At 42.7% G+C, this 22,064-nt stretch overlaps 1 protein-coding gene across 5 annotated transcripts in view; it reads right to left on the bottom strand.

Annotated features, from left to right (window-relative positions):
- USP12 (ubiquitin specific peptidase 12) overlaps positions 1–21,076 on the bottom strand; it is a 131,940-nt gene extending 110,864 nt beyond the window's left edge. For 2 of the 5 annotated variants that reach the window (XM_010593971.3, XM_023553139.2), the window contains exon 1: positions 20,898–21,048. In XM_010593971.3, coding sequence (XP_010592273.2) covers positions 20,898–20,945 — 48 coding nt within the window. In that variant the 5' untranslated portion in view covers positions 20,946–21,048. Of the gene's footprint in view, positions 1–20,897 lie in introns of all 5 variants that reach the window. The other 3 variants (XM_010593972.3, XM_023553140.2, XM_010593970.2) reach the window with 2 other exon arrangements.
- Between the last annotated feature and the right edge of the window lie 988 nt (positions 21,077–22,064).

Below are 22,064 nucleotides of genomic sequence, written 5' to 3'. Positions count from 1 at the left end.
ACTTGATATTTGATGCTATTAAGAAAGTGTGGGGGGAGGGGATAATGGGAGAGAATGATATCATGGTTGTTTTGGGGTGGGGGGAGTCTACACTTTTCCTAAGTATCCACAACACTAAGCACACCAAGTTGCTTCATTATTTACCTTATGGTGTATGTGTCTAGTCTCTCCAACTAGACTGCAAGCCCTCTGAGGACAAAGCCTGAAACCTGTATCTTTGCATCTGTATTGTATAGTTTATAACCCTAGTTAATGAGCATTCATTGATATTATCAAAAGGGACCTGACTGCTCCAGTGCAAATAGTTATTACGTCACCAAACCTTTCTAATATGATACACATTGAAGGCAATGGAGAAATAAAATGTACAGTTTTGACCCAGAATGAGTCAACATGACGACAGAGAAAAATGCCCACCCATTACACATCAAGTAGGAGCCCTGGTGGTGCAGTGGTTAAAGTGCTCAGCGGCAAACCAAAAGACTGGCGGTTCAAAGCCACCAGCCACTTTGTGGGAGAAAGATGTGGCAGTCTGCTTCCATAAAGATTACAGCCTTGGAAACCCTATGGAGCAGTTCTGTTCTCCCTTATAGGGTCGCTATGAGTCAGAACGGACTCGACAGAATTGACTTAACGTTAAGGCTGTAGGTTTGGTTTTAGCAAACGTTAAGTAAAAAATGCAAGTTGCAAATAAAACTGTATCCCATTGTTATCAAGTCGATTTCAACTCATAGCAACCCTATAAACCCAGTGCTGTCAAGTCGATTATAGGACAGAGTAAAACTGCCCCATAGGCTTTCCAGGGCTGTAATCTTTACGGATGCAAACTGACACATCTTTCTCCCCTAGAGCTGCTGGTGGGTTCACTTAACCACCACGCTACCAAGGCTCCTCTAAAACTGCACAGGTGATAATATTTGTGGGGGGAAAATAATATAAACACATATAATACCATGCTTGTATACGTACAGGTAATATCACATTTTTAAATTTTATCGTAATTTTAAAAAACTACTATTTCCAAGGTAATCAGAGGTCAAATTATTCTTTCACAACACACATAGTTAAACCTGAATAATTTAATTCACTTTTAAATTCTTCATTTTCATAGTTTAAAACAAGCCATTAGTTACTAAACTACCAAATACAAGGGCATATCTACAGCTCCATTTCTAAAAGTGACCCTGTTCTTATATTTATTTCAAAGCCAGTATTAAACACAGACTGTTCCACAAAAACGGCAAAGTTCAAGAAAAATAAGATAACATTTACCCAACAGCACTCCATGTCTACCAGGTTATAATTCTGGAGGCCTTACAAATGTTCTCACTAAATTTCATCATTTAACTGGGTCACACCTCTTCAGTTCAGCCTTCTCTGTGTGATAGCACCAAGAAACATTTGTACAGGGACTTGTTAGCTTTGATGTCAACCAAAAATGGACCCAAATATCTTCTTTTATAAATCATTCTGGAGGCAGTGGTGGTTCTGTGCTAGAATTCTCCCCTTCCATGCAGGAGACAGACCTGGGCTTGATTTTCAGCCAGTACACCTCATGGGGACCCACCACCCGTCCGTCAGTGGAGGCTTGCGTGTTGCTGTGATACTGAACAAGTTTCGGCGGCGCTTCCAGACTAAGACGGACCAAGAAGAAAGGCCTGGTGATCTACTTCCACAAATCAGCCAATGAAAACCCTCCGGATCATACTGTCTAATCCACAACCAATCATGGGGATGGTGCAGGACCAGGAAGCATTTTGTTCCGTTGTGCATGGGGTTGTCACGAGGCAAGGGAGGCGTCGATGGCAGCTAACAACGTTAGCACTGAAATAATACATTAAGTACAACCCGGTTCCAGATGTGAAAAGGAATGATGGTAGGCAACAAATGAAAAGTGCAACAAGCAGTATTACCAACAGAAGAGAAGCTTTAAGGACACAAAGAAGCAAAGGGCATGGAAACAACATGGTCACAGAATACTTGAAAGGGGGCAGCAGCCTGAACAAAGGCAATCAATCATAGAAGTCTTTAAAGAACAAAAATAAACTATAGAGAGTAAAAGAGGTAACAGATTTCAGTTGTATCTTTTTTTTTTTTTAGTTAAAAAGAGCAGTCTATAACATCTTCAAAAATGAAAACAACACAAATACGAAAGTATGGTTGTCAGGCTGAGGCTTGATTTTATAGGGGGGAGAAACAGAAGTTGAAAGTTGCTTCCCTTCAGCTCTCTATTTGCAAAGTTGATTGTTTAAGTAAAGGCATTTGCTTTAATCGGTCACCAAAACATGTCAGGCTCTCTGTTAAACTGGGCTCCCTGTGGTTGAAATGTCCTTGCCAGCTGCCCCTGGGTCAGCCAGACTCATGGGGACCCCAGGCACAACTACAAGGAAATGCTGCCCACCCCTGCGCCATCCCCATGATCAGTTGTGGATTCGACCATCGGGATTCCACAGGGTTTTCACTGGCTGATTTTCTTAAGACCACCAGGCCTTTCTTCCTAGCCCATCTTAGTCTGGGGGCTCCACTGAAACCTGTTCAGCATCATGGCAACACGCCACCCTGCACAACAGAGAGGCTGTGCCGAGAATTGAACCCAAGTCTCCCAGAAGAAAGGTGAGAATTCCACCAATGAACCACCAATGTCCCTACTGAAATGTCAGCCTCCTGAATCAAAAAAAAAAAAATGCAATAAAAACGAAATGAAAAAAAGTGAACCATCTTTTTAAAGAAACATGCAAAAATGATAAAAACAACCTACAAAATTTGCCTAGCAGAATCAAACTACAATCTTTCCGGTTGGTTTTTGACTACAATCTTTCCGGTCAGTTTTTGATCAATTCTATCTAGTTTTAAGCCTCTGATATCTCAAAATCATTCCAGCTTTGGTCTGCTTTGAACACTCGTTATATCAGTCTGGGGAATGACCCTCAAGTCCACAAAATCATGAGTGGTGAAACACGTGACTCCTGTTCCCTCATCTGTTCCTAGACCAACCAAAGCTTCATCGTTCGAGGGCGTTAAGTCCGAAACCTTCTAAGCATTATATCCTGCTTTTGTAGGAAAAAGAATGCCCTCCCTGTTTTATTTCAGAACATATCTTCCTTATGCAAACTTCAAAGTACCAGTTGCTACTCCCAGGGTACCATCTTAATCATCCTGCATATAAGTATCTTTATAAAGCAAATTAAAGACCATGGAATCCTTCCAACACGAGCAAAGAAAAAGTGTGGAACGATTCTAGAAAGAAGACAGGAATAACTTCTTTAAAGTTATAATTTCTAGATTTTCAGACCGACATAATCATATAGAAAGCAGAAAAAAAGTTCACCTACAGGATCTCAAATTACAGTTTGCATTCCAAAGAACAGAGACTTTCATTTTCTTCTCTCCTTGTCCCTGGAGCTTTACTGCTTCCAAGACTGGTGCCTAGATGGGCTCTAAATTTAAAAGCAGAACTACCAAATTCTCTTCTCTGAGATCCCTTAAAAGCCCAGACAGACCAATACTACTGAAATTAACACAATTTACTCACTATAATTTTAGCTCTTTAAAAAAAAAAGTGACAAGAAGATAACTATGAGAAGTTTCCTGACATTAGAAATTACCTGTTTCCTCACAGCACAAATCTGGCAAAAAACTGTATGTCAATAAGAGAGCCAAGCCCATGATACCTTACTAGAAAATAAGAAAAACGCTCTATGAACCATAAATTCCTAACACATTAAAAAGATTTTTTATTTTAAGGATAGTCTAAAACTTTGCTGCTTCAACGCTTACCTGAGCGTCCCCGAACTGGGACAATTCAAAAACTCATTTTCAAACTTGGCCATGACTACATCTTATCAAAGGTAACTTGTGAGACAGCCCATGGCCTCTCCATGTGCCTTCTATCCTGTCCTTATGAGGAAAAGGGGTAGTCGGGGCTCTACCAATAACGATCATGTAACAGTGGTTTTAATTCACATTTATAGTGCAATGAAGTTAAATGAAATGATACATGCCAAAGTCCTTTAACTTCGACAACCCTTTGGAGCAATTATTATTTCATTTCATGGTTGAAATCAGATAAAAGGACTAATACTAAACCCATTGTGGTTAATTCTGACTCAGAGTGACCCTACAGGACAGGGCAGGACTGCCCCATGGAGTTGCCAAGGCTGTAACCTTTACGGAAGCAGATAGCCACATCTTTCTGCCATGGAGTGGCTGGTGGGTTCAAATGGCCAACCTTTTGGTTAGCAGCCAAACGCTTAACCACCACACCACAAGGGCTCCTTTCAAGTGGACTACCCAAGTACAAATAATTACTAAGAAAGTGAAGTAGGACTCAAAGCTATACACACCCAGCTATGAAGTTAGGGACAAAAATTCTCAAGTTCTTTCTTAAAGAGGAAGGAACAACAATTTTGTCTCAACTATCAAAGCTGCAACAGAGAGTAATGGATTTGGGAGTCAAGAAATCTGAACCTTATTGACTAGGGTCAATGTGAGGATGACTTTAAGCTTGTTTTTCTGTTCTGTGAAAAGTGGGGATAATATTACCTGATCTGTCCTAATTCTGAATGGATTCTTCAGATGACAGATAGGAGAAACAGTAATCAAAAAAAAAAAAAAAACTCCCCAATAAAAGAAAAGCACTGAATGATTTTGAAATGTTTTTGAAAAATCTGAAAAACAGAAACCTATATGCTGTCAGTTTTCTTAGGTGTGATAACAGCATGGTGCTGTTATATGGATTATCCTTTTGTTTTGGGTAGGTTTCTGATTAAGCAATACTTTTTTATCCAGTCTTGACAGCTCTTTCTTTTCATACAATACAGATGAGTTTAATCCACTTAGATTTGTTGTGATTAATGAAATAGCTTATTCCTTCCACCTTACGTTGGTTATTCTGAGTTTATTTTTTTTTTTTCTATTTTTCTTTTTCCTATTTTCCTGCCTTCAGAGTTTGAATGAGAAGGTTTAAACTTCTGCTGGTTTAGCAGCAAGAAAATGCATTTCTTGTTTGAGTATGTATTTACATGTATTAACATGAATATAATACATTTTAAATGTTCTAATAGTATTTATTTTGCTCCTGAATAAGAACATGGCAAGAAATTTTAATTACCCACTGAATAGTCCTTCCTTGCCACTCTATCTTGTTATTGTTGGCTGTTATGTTTTAAAAGAACGAAAGTAACTTTCTGACAATTAATGCAATTACATTCAGCAACACATTTTCATTAATTTCCATTCTCATCACTGTTTCTTATATCTCCCACCATTCCTCTGGACCTACATTTCCTCAGGCTAAATGATTAATGAGAGTCTATAGTTATAGTTGGAGCCCTGGTGGCGCAGTGGTTAAGAGCTCAGGTGCTAACCAAAAGGTCAGCAGTTTGAATCTACCAGCCACTCTTTGGAAAACCTATGAGGCAGTTCTACTCTGTCCTATATAGGGCCTCTGAGTTGGAACTGAGTCGACAGCAACAGGTTTTATAGTAGTTAAAACTCTTACTTACCACTCCTTGATCTAACCCCTTCCTACTGTCTAGCCTTATTTCTCACAAGACCTCTTCCAAGCACCTGAAGACCCTAAGAGGAACACATCACTCCATGACTTTGCCCACAGTTGGAATCCCATCTTTTTCTGTCCATACAATAAACCACCATTCATTTGCAAGGTTCAAATCTCTTCTATGAAGTTTTTGGGTGTTTCCCCCGCCCCTTGAAGCCTTTCCCTTTCCCAGAGAGAAATAACCATTTCCTCTTCCACAGATATTTACCATTATTCATACACATGGTGTCGCCATGAGTCAGAATCAGATTGATGGCAAATGGCAGTGGCATGTTGTTGTTGGGTAGTGGTATACTAGTAGGAACAATATCTCATTGCACTCATTTGTTCTATGGGTTTATCCTTCTTTACAACACTATAAGCAGCCTTTTTTCTCATCGTGCACACAGAAAAAATAGTATATGTAGAGCCCACAAGAATATACAGGTAAGACTGATCTCACCTGGCTGGGACTCCTCGGTCTCTGGTCAACTCAGATACCGCCTGGCTGCCCAGAACTTAAAGGTACAGGTTTCTTAGCACACCTGTCATACATTCAGGGCGCACTAAATGGAAAGCTCTATAAGACCAGAGCTTGTCATAGTCACCCTTGTATTCCCAGAATCCTGCATACTCCCTGATACAATGTAGGTCACCATTAATACTTCCTGAAAGGACTTAACTGAAGAAAAAAGCACTCTTCACGAGCCAAAAAAAAGGTACTAATCAGCTTTTAAAAAATACCTCCTTCCTCACCCCCCATGAAAAACATTCAATCACTATCAAGCAGAAAAGCATATTAGGTCATTAAAATAAAACAGCATTATAAGATAAAAACAAAGGCAACAGTTATCTAACTCTGCAAAAGCTACTATGGTTCAAAACCACTATTTACAGCAGGCAGTGAATGGATGGTAGCTGCACCGATGACCCAGTCCAAGAAGAACATGCCAGTCACCACCGAAATCAACACCCACTTCTCCTTGTAAACTGCAAATACACCTGGATTGGTATGCAGCTTAGACAAACGGGTTACTATAGGCAGATTCTAAGCAAATTTATACAGCACTTCTTCAGACACCGCACAAGTTTCAGGGAACACTGATCAGCTTTCACACAGAAGCAACAGAAAAGCATAAGGCAGTGAACGTAAAGGATTATGGAGAGCTACAGCTCCTCACACGACCATGTTCTGTATTATCCTTTACACTATATCCTGTATTTGTCATGAAATAAAACAAAATTCTTCTTGATTGAGTACTCTTATGAAAATAGTCAAAGATTAGCTCATTTTTCTCCCAAAACATTATTTATATAAACTCACCTCCTTCTAACACAAACGCTGTTCATAAGATTTTAAAACTTTAAAGGAAGAATTTTTGTTTTTGGAAGTTTGGGGTGATGCCATGTTTATTCACTAATGGAATAGTTGCTGAACCACTGTTGGTAATTTTTTATTAGTTGAAAATAAACCTACCCACTGCCAATACGGGGTGCCAAATACAAGCAGTCCATATCGGTACTGTGTTCCACGAGGTACATCACAAAGCCAGTACACGTCAGTACCACGGTCCAGGAAGTGCCTCACACTTCCTGGTTACACACAAGCCATACCATATCTTACTCAACTTTCCAGTCAGCACTTTATAAAAGATCTTATCAGGGAGATGACTAACGAAAGCAGGCCAGATCAGTCCCACGTTCCATAAAGCACATCACGCACATGGTACGTACTGATTCCAGAATGTACTAAAGTGGCTCAAATGCCTACCAATAAACCCCGAGGGCAGAAAATATAACGGGGGTAAATATAACTGGGGTACATCTCTCCCAGCACCCGTGAAAGGCTTTAAACGGTCAAATTCTCATATTACAGGTAATTTCAACAATTCTTGGTACGTGATTTTTCTATTCAACAACCCATAACTTTCCATAATACCTAGCATTTACATTTTCCTCCCAACACCTTAAAGTACTTTCCCGATCTGTAGTTAATCTTCCTCTAGCCTACAAGATAGGGAGGGGACAGGTTTTACAAACGGTATCTACCAGGATCAGGTTGGGAGACTGCATTGCAGGCCAACGAAAAATGGTGTTCCAGTAGAGGACAGGGACACGAGGGAGTTAAGTGTAATAATACAGCCCCAGTGTTTATTAAGAACAGTTAACCTACCATTTCAAAATACACAACAGGCAAAATCTAAACGGGAATAGACCTGAAGCTGATGTTAACACACACACATTGTTCCCGTAACGACAAAAACTTGTGCCCTTTTTTTTTTTTAAGTACAAAACAGTAAGGCAGGATTTTTCTTCTAAAAGTTTTCCCAACTTATTTAAAGTTCTAAAATATGTTTGAGAATGTCACGAATTTGACCAGTGACTTTTGTTCCCAGACAAAAGGAATAAAATCTCTTTATACAAACTACCCAAATCAGGAAGAGAAGACAATCTACATTCTCAGTAATATTCTAGGAGTTCCTGGGTGGTGCACAGAGTTAAGCACTCAACTGCTAGCCGAAAGCCTGGCAGCTGGAACCCACCCGGAGATGCCTAGGCACACAGGCCGGGCGGTCTGTTTCTGAAAAGTCACAGCCTTGAAAGCCCTGTGGGGCGGTTCTACTCTGCACACACAGGGTCGCCATGAGTTGGAGTCAACTCGGTGGCAACTATCAACAATATTATAGCTTAATCCAATTAATTACAAAATAAATATTTCCTTTCTCTGAGGCATATACTATTAAACAAATGTTTAAGATAAACATTTATTTTTTTTTTAAGATAAAAATGACCTGAAAATTTTTATTCCATGAAAAAATTTCAGTTGGTATTTCTTGAGCTAACAGATTCATCAGCATGGCCAACGATTACTTCCCGTCCCACCCAGAAGAGCAAATCACTCTAGAAGCACAGTAACAGCCAACACTTACAGAATGATACCATGAGCCAGATACAGTGAAATCGTGACAGCTGGAACTCCATGGGACTGCAGTGTTTCTCGTTTTTACAAGTCTTCCACCTATGACAGGGTATAGTTTACCACTTTTCTATCACTGTGTTGTTGTTATTGTCATTGTTAGGTGCCGTCAATTCGGTTCTGACTCATAGCAACCCTATGCACAACAGAATGAAACACTGCCCTGTCCTGAGCCATCCTTGCAATCGTTGTTATGCTTGAGCTCATTGTTGCAGCCACTGTGTCAATCCACCTCGTTGAGGGTCCTCCTCTCTTCCGCTGACCCTGTACTCTGCCAAGCATGATGTCCTTCTCCAGGGACTGATTCCTTCTGATAACATGTCCAAAGTATGTAAGATGCAGTCTCACCATCCTTGCCTCTAAGGAGCATTCTGGATGTACTTCTTCTAAGGCAGATTTGTCCATTCTTTGGGCAGTCCACAGTATATTCAATATTCTTCGCCAACACCACAATTCAAAGGCATCAATCCTTCTTCGGTCTTCCTTATTCATTGTCCAGCTTTCATATGCATATGATGCAATCGAAAATACCATGGCTTGGCTCAGGCGCACCTTAGTCTTCAGGGTGACACCTTTGCTCTTCAACACTTTGAAGAGGTCCTTTGCAGCAGATTTGCCCAATGCAATGCGTCTTCTGAATTCCTGACTGCTGCTTCCATGGCTGTTGATTGCGGATCCAAGTAAAATGAAGTCCTTGACAACTTCAGTCTTGTCTCCGTTTATCATGATGTTGCTCACTGTTCCAGTTGTGAGGATTTTTGTTTTCTTTACGTTGAGGTGTAATCCATACTGAAGGCTGTGGTCTTTGATCTTCATTAGTAAATGCTTCAAGTCCTCTTTACTTTGAGCAAGCAAGGTTGTGTCATCTGCATAACGCAGGTTGTTAATGAGTCTTCCTCTGGTTCTGATGCCCCGTTCTTCTTCGTATATTCCAGCTTCTCGGATTATTCGCTCAGCATACAGATTAAATAGGTACGGTGAAAGAATAAAACCCTGATGCACACCTTTCCTGACTTTAAGCCAATTAGCATCCCCTTGTTCTGTCCGACAACTGCCTCTTGATCTATGTAAAGGTTCCTCATGAGCACAATTAAGTGTTCTGGAATTCCCGTTCTTCGCAATGTCATCCATAGATTGTTATGACCCACACAGTTGAATGCCTTTGCGTAGTCAATAAAACACAGGAAAACATCCTTCTGGTATTCTCTGCTTACAGCCAGGATCCATTTGACATCAGCAATGATATCCCTGGTTCTATCTCCTCTTCTGAAACTCGCCTGAATTTCTGGCAGTTCCCTATCCACATGCTGCTGCAGCCGTTTTTGAATGATCTTCCACAAAATTTTGCTTGCATGATATCAGTGATATTGTCTTATAATTTCCACATTCAGTTGGATCACCTTTCTTGGGAATAGGCATAAATATGGATCTCTTCCAGCCAGCTGGCCAGGAAGCTGTCTTCCGTATTTCTTGGCATAGATGAGTGAGCACCTCTAGTGCTGCATCTGTTTGTTGAAACAACTCAATTGATATCCCATCAATTCCTGGAGTCTTGTTTTCCGCCAGTGCCTTCCGAGCAGCTTGGACTTCTTCCTTCAGTACCATCAGTTCCTGATCATATGCCACCTCTTGAAATGGTTGAACATCGACTAATTCTTTTTGGTATAATGACTCTGCGTATTCCCTCCATCTTCTTTTGATGTTTCTTGCATTGCTTAATATTTTCCCCATGGAATCCTTCACTATTGCAACTCAAGACTTGAATTTTTTCTTTAGTTCTTTCAGCTTGAGAAACAACAGGCATGTTCTTCCCTTTTGGCTTTCCATCTCCAGCTCTTTGCACAAGTCATTATAATACTTTGTCTTCTCGAGAGGCCCTTTGAAATCTTCTGTTCAGTTCTTTCACTTCATCAATTCTTTCTTTTGCTTTAGCTGCTCGACGCTTAAGAGCAAGTTTCAGAGTCTCCTCTGACATCCATCTTGGTCTTTTCTTTCTTTGCTGTCTTTTCAATGACCTCTTGCTTTCTTCATGGATGACATCGTTGATGACATTCCACAACTCATCTGGTCTTCGGTCACTAGTGTTCAATGCGTCAATCTATTCTTCAGATGGTCTCTAAATTCAGGTGGGATATACTCAAGGTCATATTTTGGCTCTCGTGGACTTGCTCTGATTTTCTTCAGTTTCAACTTGAACTTGCATAGAGCAATTGATGGTCTGTTCCACAGTCGGCCCCTGGCCTTGTTCTGACTGATGATATGGAGCTTTTCCATCGTCTCTTTCCACAGATGTAGTCAAAATGATTTCTGTGTGTTCCATCTGGCGAGGTCCATGTGTATAGTCACTGTTTATGTTGGTGAAAGAAGGTATTTGCAATGAAGAAGTCGTTGGTCTTGCAAAATTCTATCACTCGATCTCCAGCATTGTTTCTATCACCAAGGCCATATTTTCCAACTACCAACGCTTCCTCTATGAGAGTAAGCAGAAAGTATTTGCGTTTCCCTTCTCTGACAGGTTCCCACCTTACACAGGTTCCGGCTTCCACAGTTCCTACTGTTATTATTGCAATGCTCCATTTTACAGATGAAGAAACACGGCACAGAAGAATAACTTGCCCGAGCTTATACTCACAGTTAGAGAAATAAGTGTCGAATCTCAAAAAAGGAACCAATTAGGAAATAACTATGTGAATTATCCTGTTAACGAGTAAAAGGGTGATATCACCAATCTCTGGTAAAATGCTTTTAAAGAAAGAAAAACATATTTACTTTGGAGTACAATCTTCTATAAATTATATCACATTAAAAAAATAATAATCTGAGACACTATGCATAATTCATATAAAATATGCCTAATTCCAAGCTTCATTTATTATCTAAAACATGCTTAAACCAAAAACCAAACCCACTGCCATCAAGTTGATTCCAACTCATAGCAACCCTACAGGACAGAGTGGAATTGCCCCACAGGGTTTCCAAGGAGAGCCTGGTGGATTTGAACTCTTAGCAGCTATACCACTAGGCTTTCCAAAACATGATTAGGGCTCCAAAAATGATGATGATATGCATTGATAAACTTTCAAGGTATCACAGTCAAGTTCTAGATCTGGGACAAAAAACTATAAGGAATATTTATTAAAGATTGTGTAGTTCAATTCCTTTATTATTAAAGAGAAAAACTGAAAAGTTTTAAGAGATTTTTTCTCAGATACACAGACCTAAATGTCAAAATGTGAACCAGAATTTACCTTCTAGCCCAACTGCTCTTTTGAATATACCATGCTATAGGACACATAATAATATACTACATTAAGTTTCTGAAATAGGACTGCTGAAAGAGAAACAAAATTAGATTTAAACCTGAAAAACTAAGATTTCTGGAAAGGAATTACACAAAGTATACGAATTCTTAAGTAATCTTTCCTGAGACAATAAAATCTGTAGGGGAGCTAGAATAAAATCTTTAAAAGCAGGGAAAAAGGAACTTGGTAAGTGACAAAACAAAGGTGGACTCAATCTTTGGAGACTTGGTCAAAAGCCTAGAATCAAATAGGACAACAAGACATGTTGTGATAAAGTCTAGCTGAAGTTGGCTAACGTGGAGGCCAAGTAGGGTAGACAATTAACCTACTTTGAGGTCTATTATAAAAAGATTAGTCAAAGGTGAAGGGAGAAAGCCACCAGAAGGGTAAGCGAAGCCACATGGTACAGAACATGACCATGGTACTCAGACAGACTCCACATATTTGAATATGGTATTTGAAACTCTTACACTGTAAGTGTTACAAGTTTCTGATGCCAGTGGTCTTACCTTAACTTGTAATAACTAATAAGCGTCTAGAAGCCCCTGGATGGTGCAAAACATTAATGCACTCAGCTACTAACCAAGAAATTGGAAGTTTGAGTTTACCCACAGGCACCTTGGAAGAGAAGCCTGGCAATCTCTCCCAAAAATTCAGCCACTGAAAACACTACTCTGACACCCATGGGGTCATCATGAGTCAGAAATGACTCAGCTGCAACTGGTACTGGTATAGTAAGTGCCTAAGATTAGAATAAACCCATCATCTCTTATAAAATTCCATTTCTACCAAGTATAGAACTTTACCCTTTAATAAACACTGAATGACCTATCAACAATCCAGTACCCCATCAGTGTGCCCTCCTTAGTAAGCTTTCCAAGTTTTAAAACATTAAACTCTCCATGCTTATTCTGAAAACTGAGCAGATTTTAAAACTAGCATGACTAAAGAGGATGTGAAATTGTATCTAGGATATAAGCTCGATTAAGTCTTTTTAAAGGCAAAAAATATACACTCTGGAAAGTAAAGTAAGTGATTTTCTTTCTGCTTCCTTAGAGTTTCTGTGGTTACACTGGTGGTTCAGTGGTAGGATTCTCGCCTTCCATGTGGTTCCACTCCCAGCCAACGTACCCCACGGACGGCCACTACCCCTGTCAGTGGAGGCCTACATGTTGCTATGATGTGGAACAGGTTTTAGTGGAGTTGCCAGGCTAAGACAATCTAGGAAGAAAAACCTGGTGAATACTTCCACACATCAGCCAATGAGTCACAACGCTGTGATGTGCGACCCACCACGCGGATGGCATCGCTTCCTTCCATTGTGCGTGAGGTCGCCACAATCGGGCCAACTCCACAGCAGCTAACAGCAGTTTCTATGGTTTCCAACTTTTCTATAATGAGAATGTATCACTTATATAATTTTTCAACATCCAAGACTGTTTTAACCAAATTCAGAAGATCAGCCAGCTTAAAAAAATATATTAATACTTATTTATAAAACTTATTCTTAAGGCTCAAACATTCCTTATCAATACCTAATCAATAATTTATATGATAAAGGACTCCTTATATTTGAGGCTTTCTTCCCTCGGTAAAAATTGATGAGTAAAACATTGGCAATTTGAATTTAAATGTTCTTATCATAGAAACAAGGAGCTCTGTGGTGGTGCAGTGGTTAAGTGCTCGGCTGCTAACTGAAAGGTCGGTGGTTTGAACCCACCAGCTGCTCCATGGGAGAAAAATGCATGTGGCAGTCTGCTTCCACGGAAGATTACAGTCTCGGAAGCCCTATGGGGCGGCTCTACTCTGTCCTACAGGGTCTCTACGAGTCAGAATCGACTGGAAGGCTACAGTCTCGGAAGCCCTATGGGGCGGCTCTACTCTGTCCTACAGGGTCTCTACGAGTCAAAATCAACTGGAAAGCAGTGAGCTTTTGGTTTATCACAGAAATACTGTTAATAATGAGATATTAATAAAACACTGTATGAATAAAAGGAAACCCTGGTGGCGTAGTGGCTAAGGGGTACAGCTGCTAACCAAGGGGTCGGCAGCTCGAATCCACCAGGCGCCCCCTGGAAACTCTACGGGGCAGTCCTACTCTGTCCCGTAAGATGGCTATGAGTCAGAATTGACTGGACGGCAGCGGGTTTGGTTTTTGGTTTTTTGTATTAATAAAATAACTAAATGCACCCTATTTCTTGAGAAGAAACAAGAAATTTTATTTAGTATGATATTCTCCCTACATGAAGAACTATCAACCCTCCTATCAACAAGGCATGGGCTTTGAGGCTTTTCCTCCTTTTCTTCTTTTCTGGAATGATAAATTGCATTGGCCATACACACACTTACTTGGAACTGCTTGGACTCAGGGCAATAAGAAAAGGAAAATTAGCCAGTTTTACCTGTAGTTTAAGGTCTACCATGTGCAGAGTGCTGTGTTAGGTGCAGGCTTTTCAAAAAGTACAGGTAGTCCACGTATTATGAACCAGTTCAGTTCCTAAATCTGTCTTTAAGTCGAACTTGTACAGAAGTCAGAACAGTCAGGTATGGTTCGTGCCTAACGTCGGTTAGTCAAGATGTTTGTCTTAGTATATAGTACACAGTGTGCCCTGCTACGCATAAGAAACATTTCCAGATACACTAAACATCTTTAAGATAATACAGTGATAATAATGTTTTGAGGCACATCACAAACAAGTGCCATCTGTTATTATGAACCATCGTATGTCCTAGAATTAATATAATAGGCTTTCCAGGAATTAGTTCGTAACTACAGATTGTACATACATTGGCCATTCGTAATCTGGGGACTACCTATAAAACCCATCAGAGTAGAAGGATTTAACGTGTGACCTTGGTCTCATGAACACCATGCTGTGTTCTATCTACCTTAGTCCCCTGTGACCCAAGCAGTGCCAGTGCTGTCCCCGATCTAATTCTGCCTACCCCCTGTAAGAGCTTTTTCCCCTTTATCCAATCCCCTCCCAACTATTACTCCTACAGCCCAAACAGGAAGAGCCATAGTGTCAAAACCAGAGGCTCCATGGACAGCCATAATGGAGCACTCATTATCATTTTCTAGTCAGAGGCCACCAAAAGTTGACCTACAACCTCCATCTCAATTTTCAAAACATGGGTCCTCTGTGTGGATTCTACCACTTTTCTCATTGTTTCATAATTATTAAATACAATATGCCAGGTCCTGAAGTTTGAACCTACTTCAGAGGCAAAACAAACACTAAGTGATGCTGAAAATGCATTATTTCCTAGAAAAATGAAAAAAAGAGGCAGTTCTAGAGTTACTTTCCCAAATTTATTCATTGTAATCTAAACATAATCACTCATTTTGGTCAGGCTAGAATACTAACTTAAGAAAAATAAATTTTACTAACTTTCACATGTAAGCAGAGCAACAGTGACATAGAATAAAACATATCTGAAGAGATTTGTTTTCACAGAGCTACTTAACCTAATTAAGGTATTACAGATTTGCCCAGGTACCATATTTTGACAACTGAAAAAAATTATGTAAACTTTAGTATTTACATAATAAAGGAGTTCCTGGGTTGTACAAACAGATAATGCATTTGGCTGCTAACCAAAAGGTTGGTGGCTTGAACCCACTCAGAGATGCTTCGGAAGAAAGGTCTGATGACTTCCAAAAAAATCAGCCATTTCGCTAACAGATACATGAGGAAACTCTCAAGATGTTAGCCATCACAGAAATGCAAATCAAAAGTACAATGAGATCCCATCTCACTCCAACAAGGCTGGCATTACTCCAAAAAACACATAATAATAAATGCTGGAGAGGCTGTGGAGAGATTGGAACTCTTATACACTGCTGGTGGGAATGTAAAATGGTACAACCACTTTGCAAATCGATTTGGTGCTTCCTTAAGAAACTAGAAATAGAACTACCATAAGTATGATCCAGCAGTCCTACTCCTAGGAATATATGCTAGAGAAATAAAAGCCTTTACACGAACAGATACAATGCACACCCATGTTCACTGCAGCACTGTTTACAATAGCAAAAAGTTGGAAGCAACCAAGGTGCCCATCAACGGATGAATGGATAAATAACTTATGGCATAGTCACACAATGGAATACTATGCATTGACAAAGAACAATGATGAATCCATGAAACATTTCATAACATGGAGAAATCTGAAAGACATTATGCTGAGTGAAATTAGTCAGCTGCAAAAAGACAAATATTGTATAAAACCACTTTACAAGAACTACAGAAATAGTTTAAACAGAGAAGAAAATATTCTTTGATGGTTACGAGAGGGGGAGGGAGGGAGGGAGGGAGAGGGGTAGTCACTAATAAGATAGTAAATAAGTTTTATTTTAGGTGAAGGGAAAGACGATATACAATACAGGAGAGGTCAACACAGCTGGACTAAACCAAAAGCAAAGAAATTTCCTGAATTAGCTGAACGCTTCAAAGGCCAGCATAGCAGGGGCACAGGTTTGAGGACCATGGTTTCAGGGGACATCTAAGTCAATTAGGATAATAAAATCTATTAAGAAAACATTCTGCATCCCACTTTGGAGAGTGGCGTTCGGGGTCTTAAACACTAGCAAGCAGCCATCTAAGATGCATCAATGGGTCTCAACCCACCTGGAGCAAGGAAGAATGAAGAACACCAAAGATACAAGGTAATTATGAGCCTAAGAGACAGAAAAACCCGTTGCCTTCGAGTCAATTCTGACTCATAGCAGCCCTTATAGGACAGCGTAGAACTGCCCCATAGTTTCCCAGGAGCGCCTGGTGGATTTGAACTGCCAACCTCTTGGTTAGCAGCCGTAGCACTTAACCACTGTGCCACCAGGGTTTCCAAGAGACAGAAAGGACCACATAAACCAGAGACTACATCTGCCTGAGGCCAAAAGAACTAGATGGTGCCCGGCCAACCCATGGCTGCCCTGACAGGGAATACAAGAAAGAACTCCTGAGGCAGCAGGAGAGTAGTGGGATGCAGACCCCAAATTCTCATAAAAAGACCAGACTTAATGATCAGACTGGGACTGGAAGTACCCCGGAGGCCATGGTCCCAGACCAAGACAGGAACCATTCCCAAAGCCAGCTCTTCAGACAGGGACTGGACCAGAATATGGGATGGAAAATGATACTGGTGAAGAATGAGCTTCTTGGATCAAGTAGACACATGAGACTATGTTGGCATCTTCTGTTTGGAGGGGAGATGAGAGGGCAAGTGGGCCAAAAGCTACCCAAATGGACACGAGGAGAGAGAGTGCAGGGAAGAACTGTGCTGTCTCATTAGGGGGACAGCAATTAGGACTGTACAGCAAAGTGTATGTAAATTTTTGTATGAGAGACTGACCTGATTTGTAAACTTTCATTTAAAGCACAATAAAAATTAATTTAAAAAAATCACCCACTGACAAACCTATGGAGCACAGTTCTACTCTGACACTCATGGGGTCATCATGAGACAGAATCTGCTCTACAACAACCAGTTTGGTTTTCTATAGAATAAAATTTCAATTTATTCTAAATATTTCTCAGTGGCTGATTCTTCCAAGAAGTATCACTCTTCAGGTATCTCCACCACTTCACACACACCCCCTATCTCATCAATGCTTAACCAAACTCAGGGTCCCCACAGAGCAGCAGGAGAAAGTAAGTACTCTGGGAAACTTTTTTACTGTGTGCAGAGGTTAGTGGTCCTGATCGAACTGCCCTGGGTGCTGGGGATGGAGGAATAAATGATAGTCCTTGCCTTTTAAGCCTGCACATTCTAATAAGGAGATAAGAGAAAAATTTACAACACAGTAAATATGATATGCTATCAAGATGACAAAAGTGTTGTGAAACTATGTAAGGGGAATGGAGGGTGGGGCTGGTATGGGTAGGATTATTCAAGTAAGGCTATTCCTGCTTAGGAGACAAGTAGGAACTAGCCAGGCGCGTAAAGAATTCCAAGCCAAGCAAAACTACACCTACAAAGCGGAAGATGGGAGGCAGTTTTCTTTACAAAGTATTGCAGGTTACAAGACATTTGGCGTTATTTTAAGAGCGCACCATAATTTATTCAAATATGAATATAACCAAACCCATTGCTGTCGAGTTGAAAATATAAAAAATATATTAAAAAGAAAAAAAAAAACCCTTTGCCATTGAGTCAATTCCGACTTATAGCGACCCTACAGGGCAGGGTAGAACTGTCCCAAATGGTTTCCAAGGAGCGCTTGGTGACTTCTAACTGCCAACCTTTTAGTTAGCAGCCATAGTAGCTCTTAACCACTACGCCATTGGGGTTTCCACGTGAATACAGACACACCTACTTTTTAATACTACTTTTGAAACTACATTTGGCCAGGCACTGCCATTTCTATATCTGCCAATACACACACAAACCACACGTGCAACCAATGCACCTGGGTGGGAGCCCCAGAAGGAGCTTTACTCTCTGTGCCACCCTGGCAAATCTCTCTGTGCCCTCCTGCCCTAATCTGATTACAGCACACACTTAGCAAGATGTTTATTTAAATGCTGTCTGTCTCCCTCAACTAGAATATAAACACCAGGAAAGAAGGATTTGCCTTGATCATTGCTGTACTGCTGTATCCTCAACACTCACCAAAGCCTCTTGCACTCCAGCCATTGCTGTCGTGTCAATTCTGACTCATAGCAACCTGTCACAGGACAGAGCAGAGCTGCCCCCCATGGGCTTTCCAAGACTGTAATCTTTATGGAAGCAGACTGCCACATCTTTCTCTTGCAGAGCAGCTGGGGGGTTCAAACCGCAAACCTTTCAGTTAGCAGCCTAGCACTTAACCACTGTGCCACCAGGACTTCTTTTCTTGCACTTAACCAAAACCCATTTCCGAATCATAGATGCTAAATATATACCTGAGTAGGTGAATGAAAGAATGATTAGTAAAGACTAACATATCACTCAAGTTCCGGAAACACTAGACTCTGACAATGAACTATGACCTGACCATGTGTGCAGCTCAGCAATTTGGCAAGCTTCTCTCTTTAAAACACTTCACTATCACAGTCCTTTTGCAACAGAAAAAGATAATTAGCATATCTAGAAATAATTGGTCCAAACAATCCTCTAAAACCATGTCGGTACAGTCCCTTTAATACTAATGCTCTTCTAAAATGTACACTGTTAGAAAGAACAAATATCCAACTGGGGAAATGGATCCTTCGATGATTCATTCTTCCCTGTCACGTGCCGCTTAGTATCAACAATATATTCTGTGAAATACGCTAGGGGTTTCGGACGTTGTGCGAACATGCCTAACTCTCAAGCAATAGCATTTGATGATTTTCCACCTTGGTGTTGTTTAACAACCTTTTGTCTCACTTCCAAATCGACAGTCCTCCTTTGCCTCTTGCTGCTATCACTAGCATTGCTTTTGCTGCATTTGGGAGCCATGATGCACTTCCTGATAATGTTTTCAAAACTAAAGAGAGATAACCCTACAACACTCAGGGGACGCGCGATACAGGAGGCTGGAAGCTGCTGCCTACCATTCGAAGTGTGCACTATTACACAGTAAACTTTCTATTTGTAAGCAGGGAAAGTTCACGTTAAAATAACAATAAAAACTATAGTACAGTACACACATAGGCCAGTAGCATGGGTGTTTATTGTGACTATCAAGACACATGTAGCACAGGTTATATATGTTCTGTACCGTTATACATCTGGCAGCACAGTTGCCTTGACTCCAAGAGGCATGAGATACACATGTTGCCAGTGGGAAGCTGTCCCGTCTGCTATGCACGGTTCTCCAAACTCGGGATTTCTGAACTCAATTATAACCTTACAGGGCACGAATGTATATGAGGTCAGATGCTACCCAAATATACATTATGATTTCAGTCATTTTTTTTAATACTGTTTCTCAGCGTGCAGTGTAGACTGCTTTTAAAGCACCTCTCCTATGTGATTCTCCACTCTTTAAAGATATATAAAATTAACCACCTCAGATACAAAGTGGCCTGGGGATCTCTAAGCACAATCAGATGCATACCAATGGCTAGTGAGACGTGAAACAGAAGGAAAGGCCCACGTTGCAATGAATAACTTTTGGGGGGAATGACTCATAACTATGATCCCTAGACGTCAGTTCCTAGGGAGCTAACCAAGCAAATTCTGTGCCATTTTGCACACCACTTGTAGTCCTTTCGGCCAAGCACAGAAACACCAAGTTTTAAACACAACCACATTCTGCTTCATTCTGGACTTTCAACGGGCATTAACACCCTTCCCTTTCAATTCACCTAAAAGCCCTGAGAAAACAATCGCAACAACCCTTGCAGCCCTTCTCTGCACAGAAACACTTCAAGTCACACACAGATGTTTGGTGTATTAAAGTAAACAAATGACAGGAAAGGAAATGCTGCTCTTCAAGATTCGTGTGGATTCCCAGAGACAAGACTGCCACCTGGACACATGGCTGGGAACGGGAGAGCTCATTCCTCGGAAAGAGTAGAAAATGGAAAAAACGTCAACGGCACTTAGTTAAAGTTTCCACCTTCCTACACACCCCCTTTCCCCCGAACGTGGCTCGGAGGACGCCCCCTCCCGCGGCGCGCGGAGAAAATCTGCACTTGACTTCCGTCCTCTCCCCGGGCAGGAGTAAGACCCTTCCTGCCCGCCCGCCTGCCTGCCTGCCTGCCGGGGACCCCCCGCCCCCGACACACACACACACACACACACACACACACACACACACACACACGGGGACACCACCCCGCACGGCGCCCGGCCAGCCTAAAATGGGGCCGCGCGCTCGGCGCCCCTCGCACCGGCCCAGCCCGCGCCGCACGGCCGCAGCGCCCAGCCCGCGCCCCCCTGCCCTCGCCCCGCGCCCGCCCCGCGGGAAGCAGCCCGGAGCCCGCCCACTCGCCACGTCCGGCGCTAATCGCCCCGCGGCCGCCGCAGCCCTAATCGGCCGCCCGCAGCCGCGCTCGCCGCGCCGGCGCCGCCTCCCCTCCCCCGCGCCCGGGCCAACCGCCCGCCCGGCCGGCCGCGAGGAGCGCGCTAGGCCCCGCAGCCGCCGCCGCCCGCCCGCCGCACCTACCATGGTACAGATGGAGGCGAATTTGGAGACTGTCATTAGGATTTCCATCCGCCCAGCGCCATCTTCCACCCAATCACAGCGGCGGCGGGCGGGGGAGGGAGCCGGGCGCCCGCTCTCGCCGCAGCCCCGGGCGGACCCCGAGCCGCGCGGCCTGACGGACCGAGCCTGTGCTGCCGCTGCCGCCGCCGGCGCTCAGGCACTCCCGGCCTCGGGCTCCGGCCCCCGCCGCCGGCCGCCCGCCCGCCCCCGGCTCCTCCCCGGCGCAGGGCGCAGCCGCTGCTTCGGGGCCCGCGCCTGCCCGCGAAGCCGCCGCCCCCGCCGCGCACCCCGCCCAGCCCTCCCGGGAGCGGCTCCGCCGAGGCCCTAGTGCCCGGCTGCTCCGCTACGCGGCCCCCGCGGCGCCGCGCTCTCCCCGCCCACTGCCCGCCTGCCCCCGCCCCCACCCCGCAGAGCGAGTGAGCGAGCGGCGAAGTCCGGCCCGGCCCCACCCCGCGCCTGGGCTGGGCGGGGTCTGGGCCTCGCCGCACTCCGCCCCGCCTCCCCGCGGTCCTAGAGACCGGCGCCGGCCGCGCGAGGCGCGGGTCCTGGGGTAAGCCCTGCAGGGGGAGGACCGCGGCCCGTCCCGGCCCCCGAAACCGAAGAGCAGGGCGCTTATCTGGGTGACTCAGAGTGGGAAGAGGGGAAACCCGCTTCTGTAAGGATAGCCCGGGTGATGAACCCTCCAGAGCACTTTCCAAAATGTAAGGGTTTTTTTTTTTTTTTTTTTTAAACATATATTGGGTATTTACCGGGGTCAAACCAAAAAAAACCCGAACCCGTTGCCTCAGCCCATAACTCAGAGAAAGACAAAAATGAAAGTGGCGAAGGAGAAATTATGTCTAGCTCTTTGAACTAAAAGATAAAGGGGAGGAAGGGAGGGCCTGCCTTCCTGGCTCCCGTTAGCCTTGAATTTAGATATGTTTATAAATACAGTATCTAAATATATTTGTTCTAGACAACAGGAACTGCAAAAAAAGAAAGATCTCAACCCAGCAGCGAGAATGATGCAGTAAGGCCAGCAAGTGAGAAAAATGTCCTGTGAGGGTGGGATATTTCCTCTTTTCTATTTTTACAAAATTCATACTTGCACCCTGCTTTTCATGTCGGGCAGCTCAGCTTTACTTCTTC

This window comes from Loxodonta africana, chromosome 23, assembly GCF_030014295.1.
Source record: "Loxodonta africana isolate mLoxAfr1 chromosome 23, mLoxAfr1.hap2, whole genome shotgun sequence".
NCBI classification, from domain to species: Eukaryota; Metazoa; Chordata; class Mammalia; order Proboscidea; family Elephantidae; genus Loxodonta; species Loxodonta africana.
The sequence above is the reverse complement of the archived record's forward strand: the minus strand, read 5'-3'. Positions and strand labels throughout refer to the sequence as shown.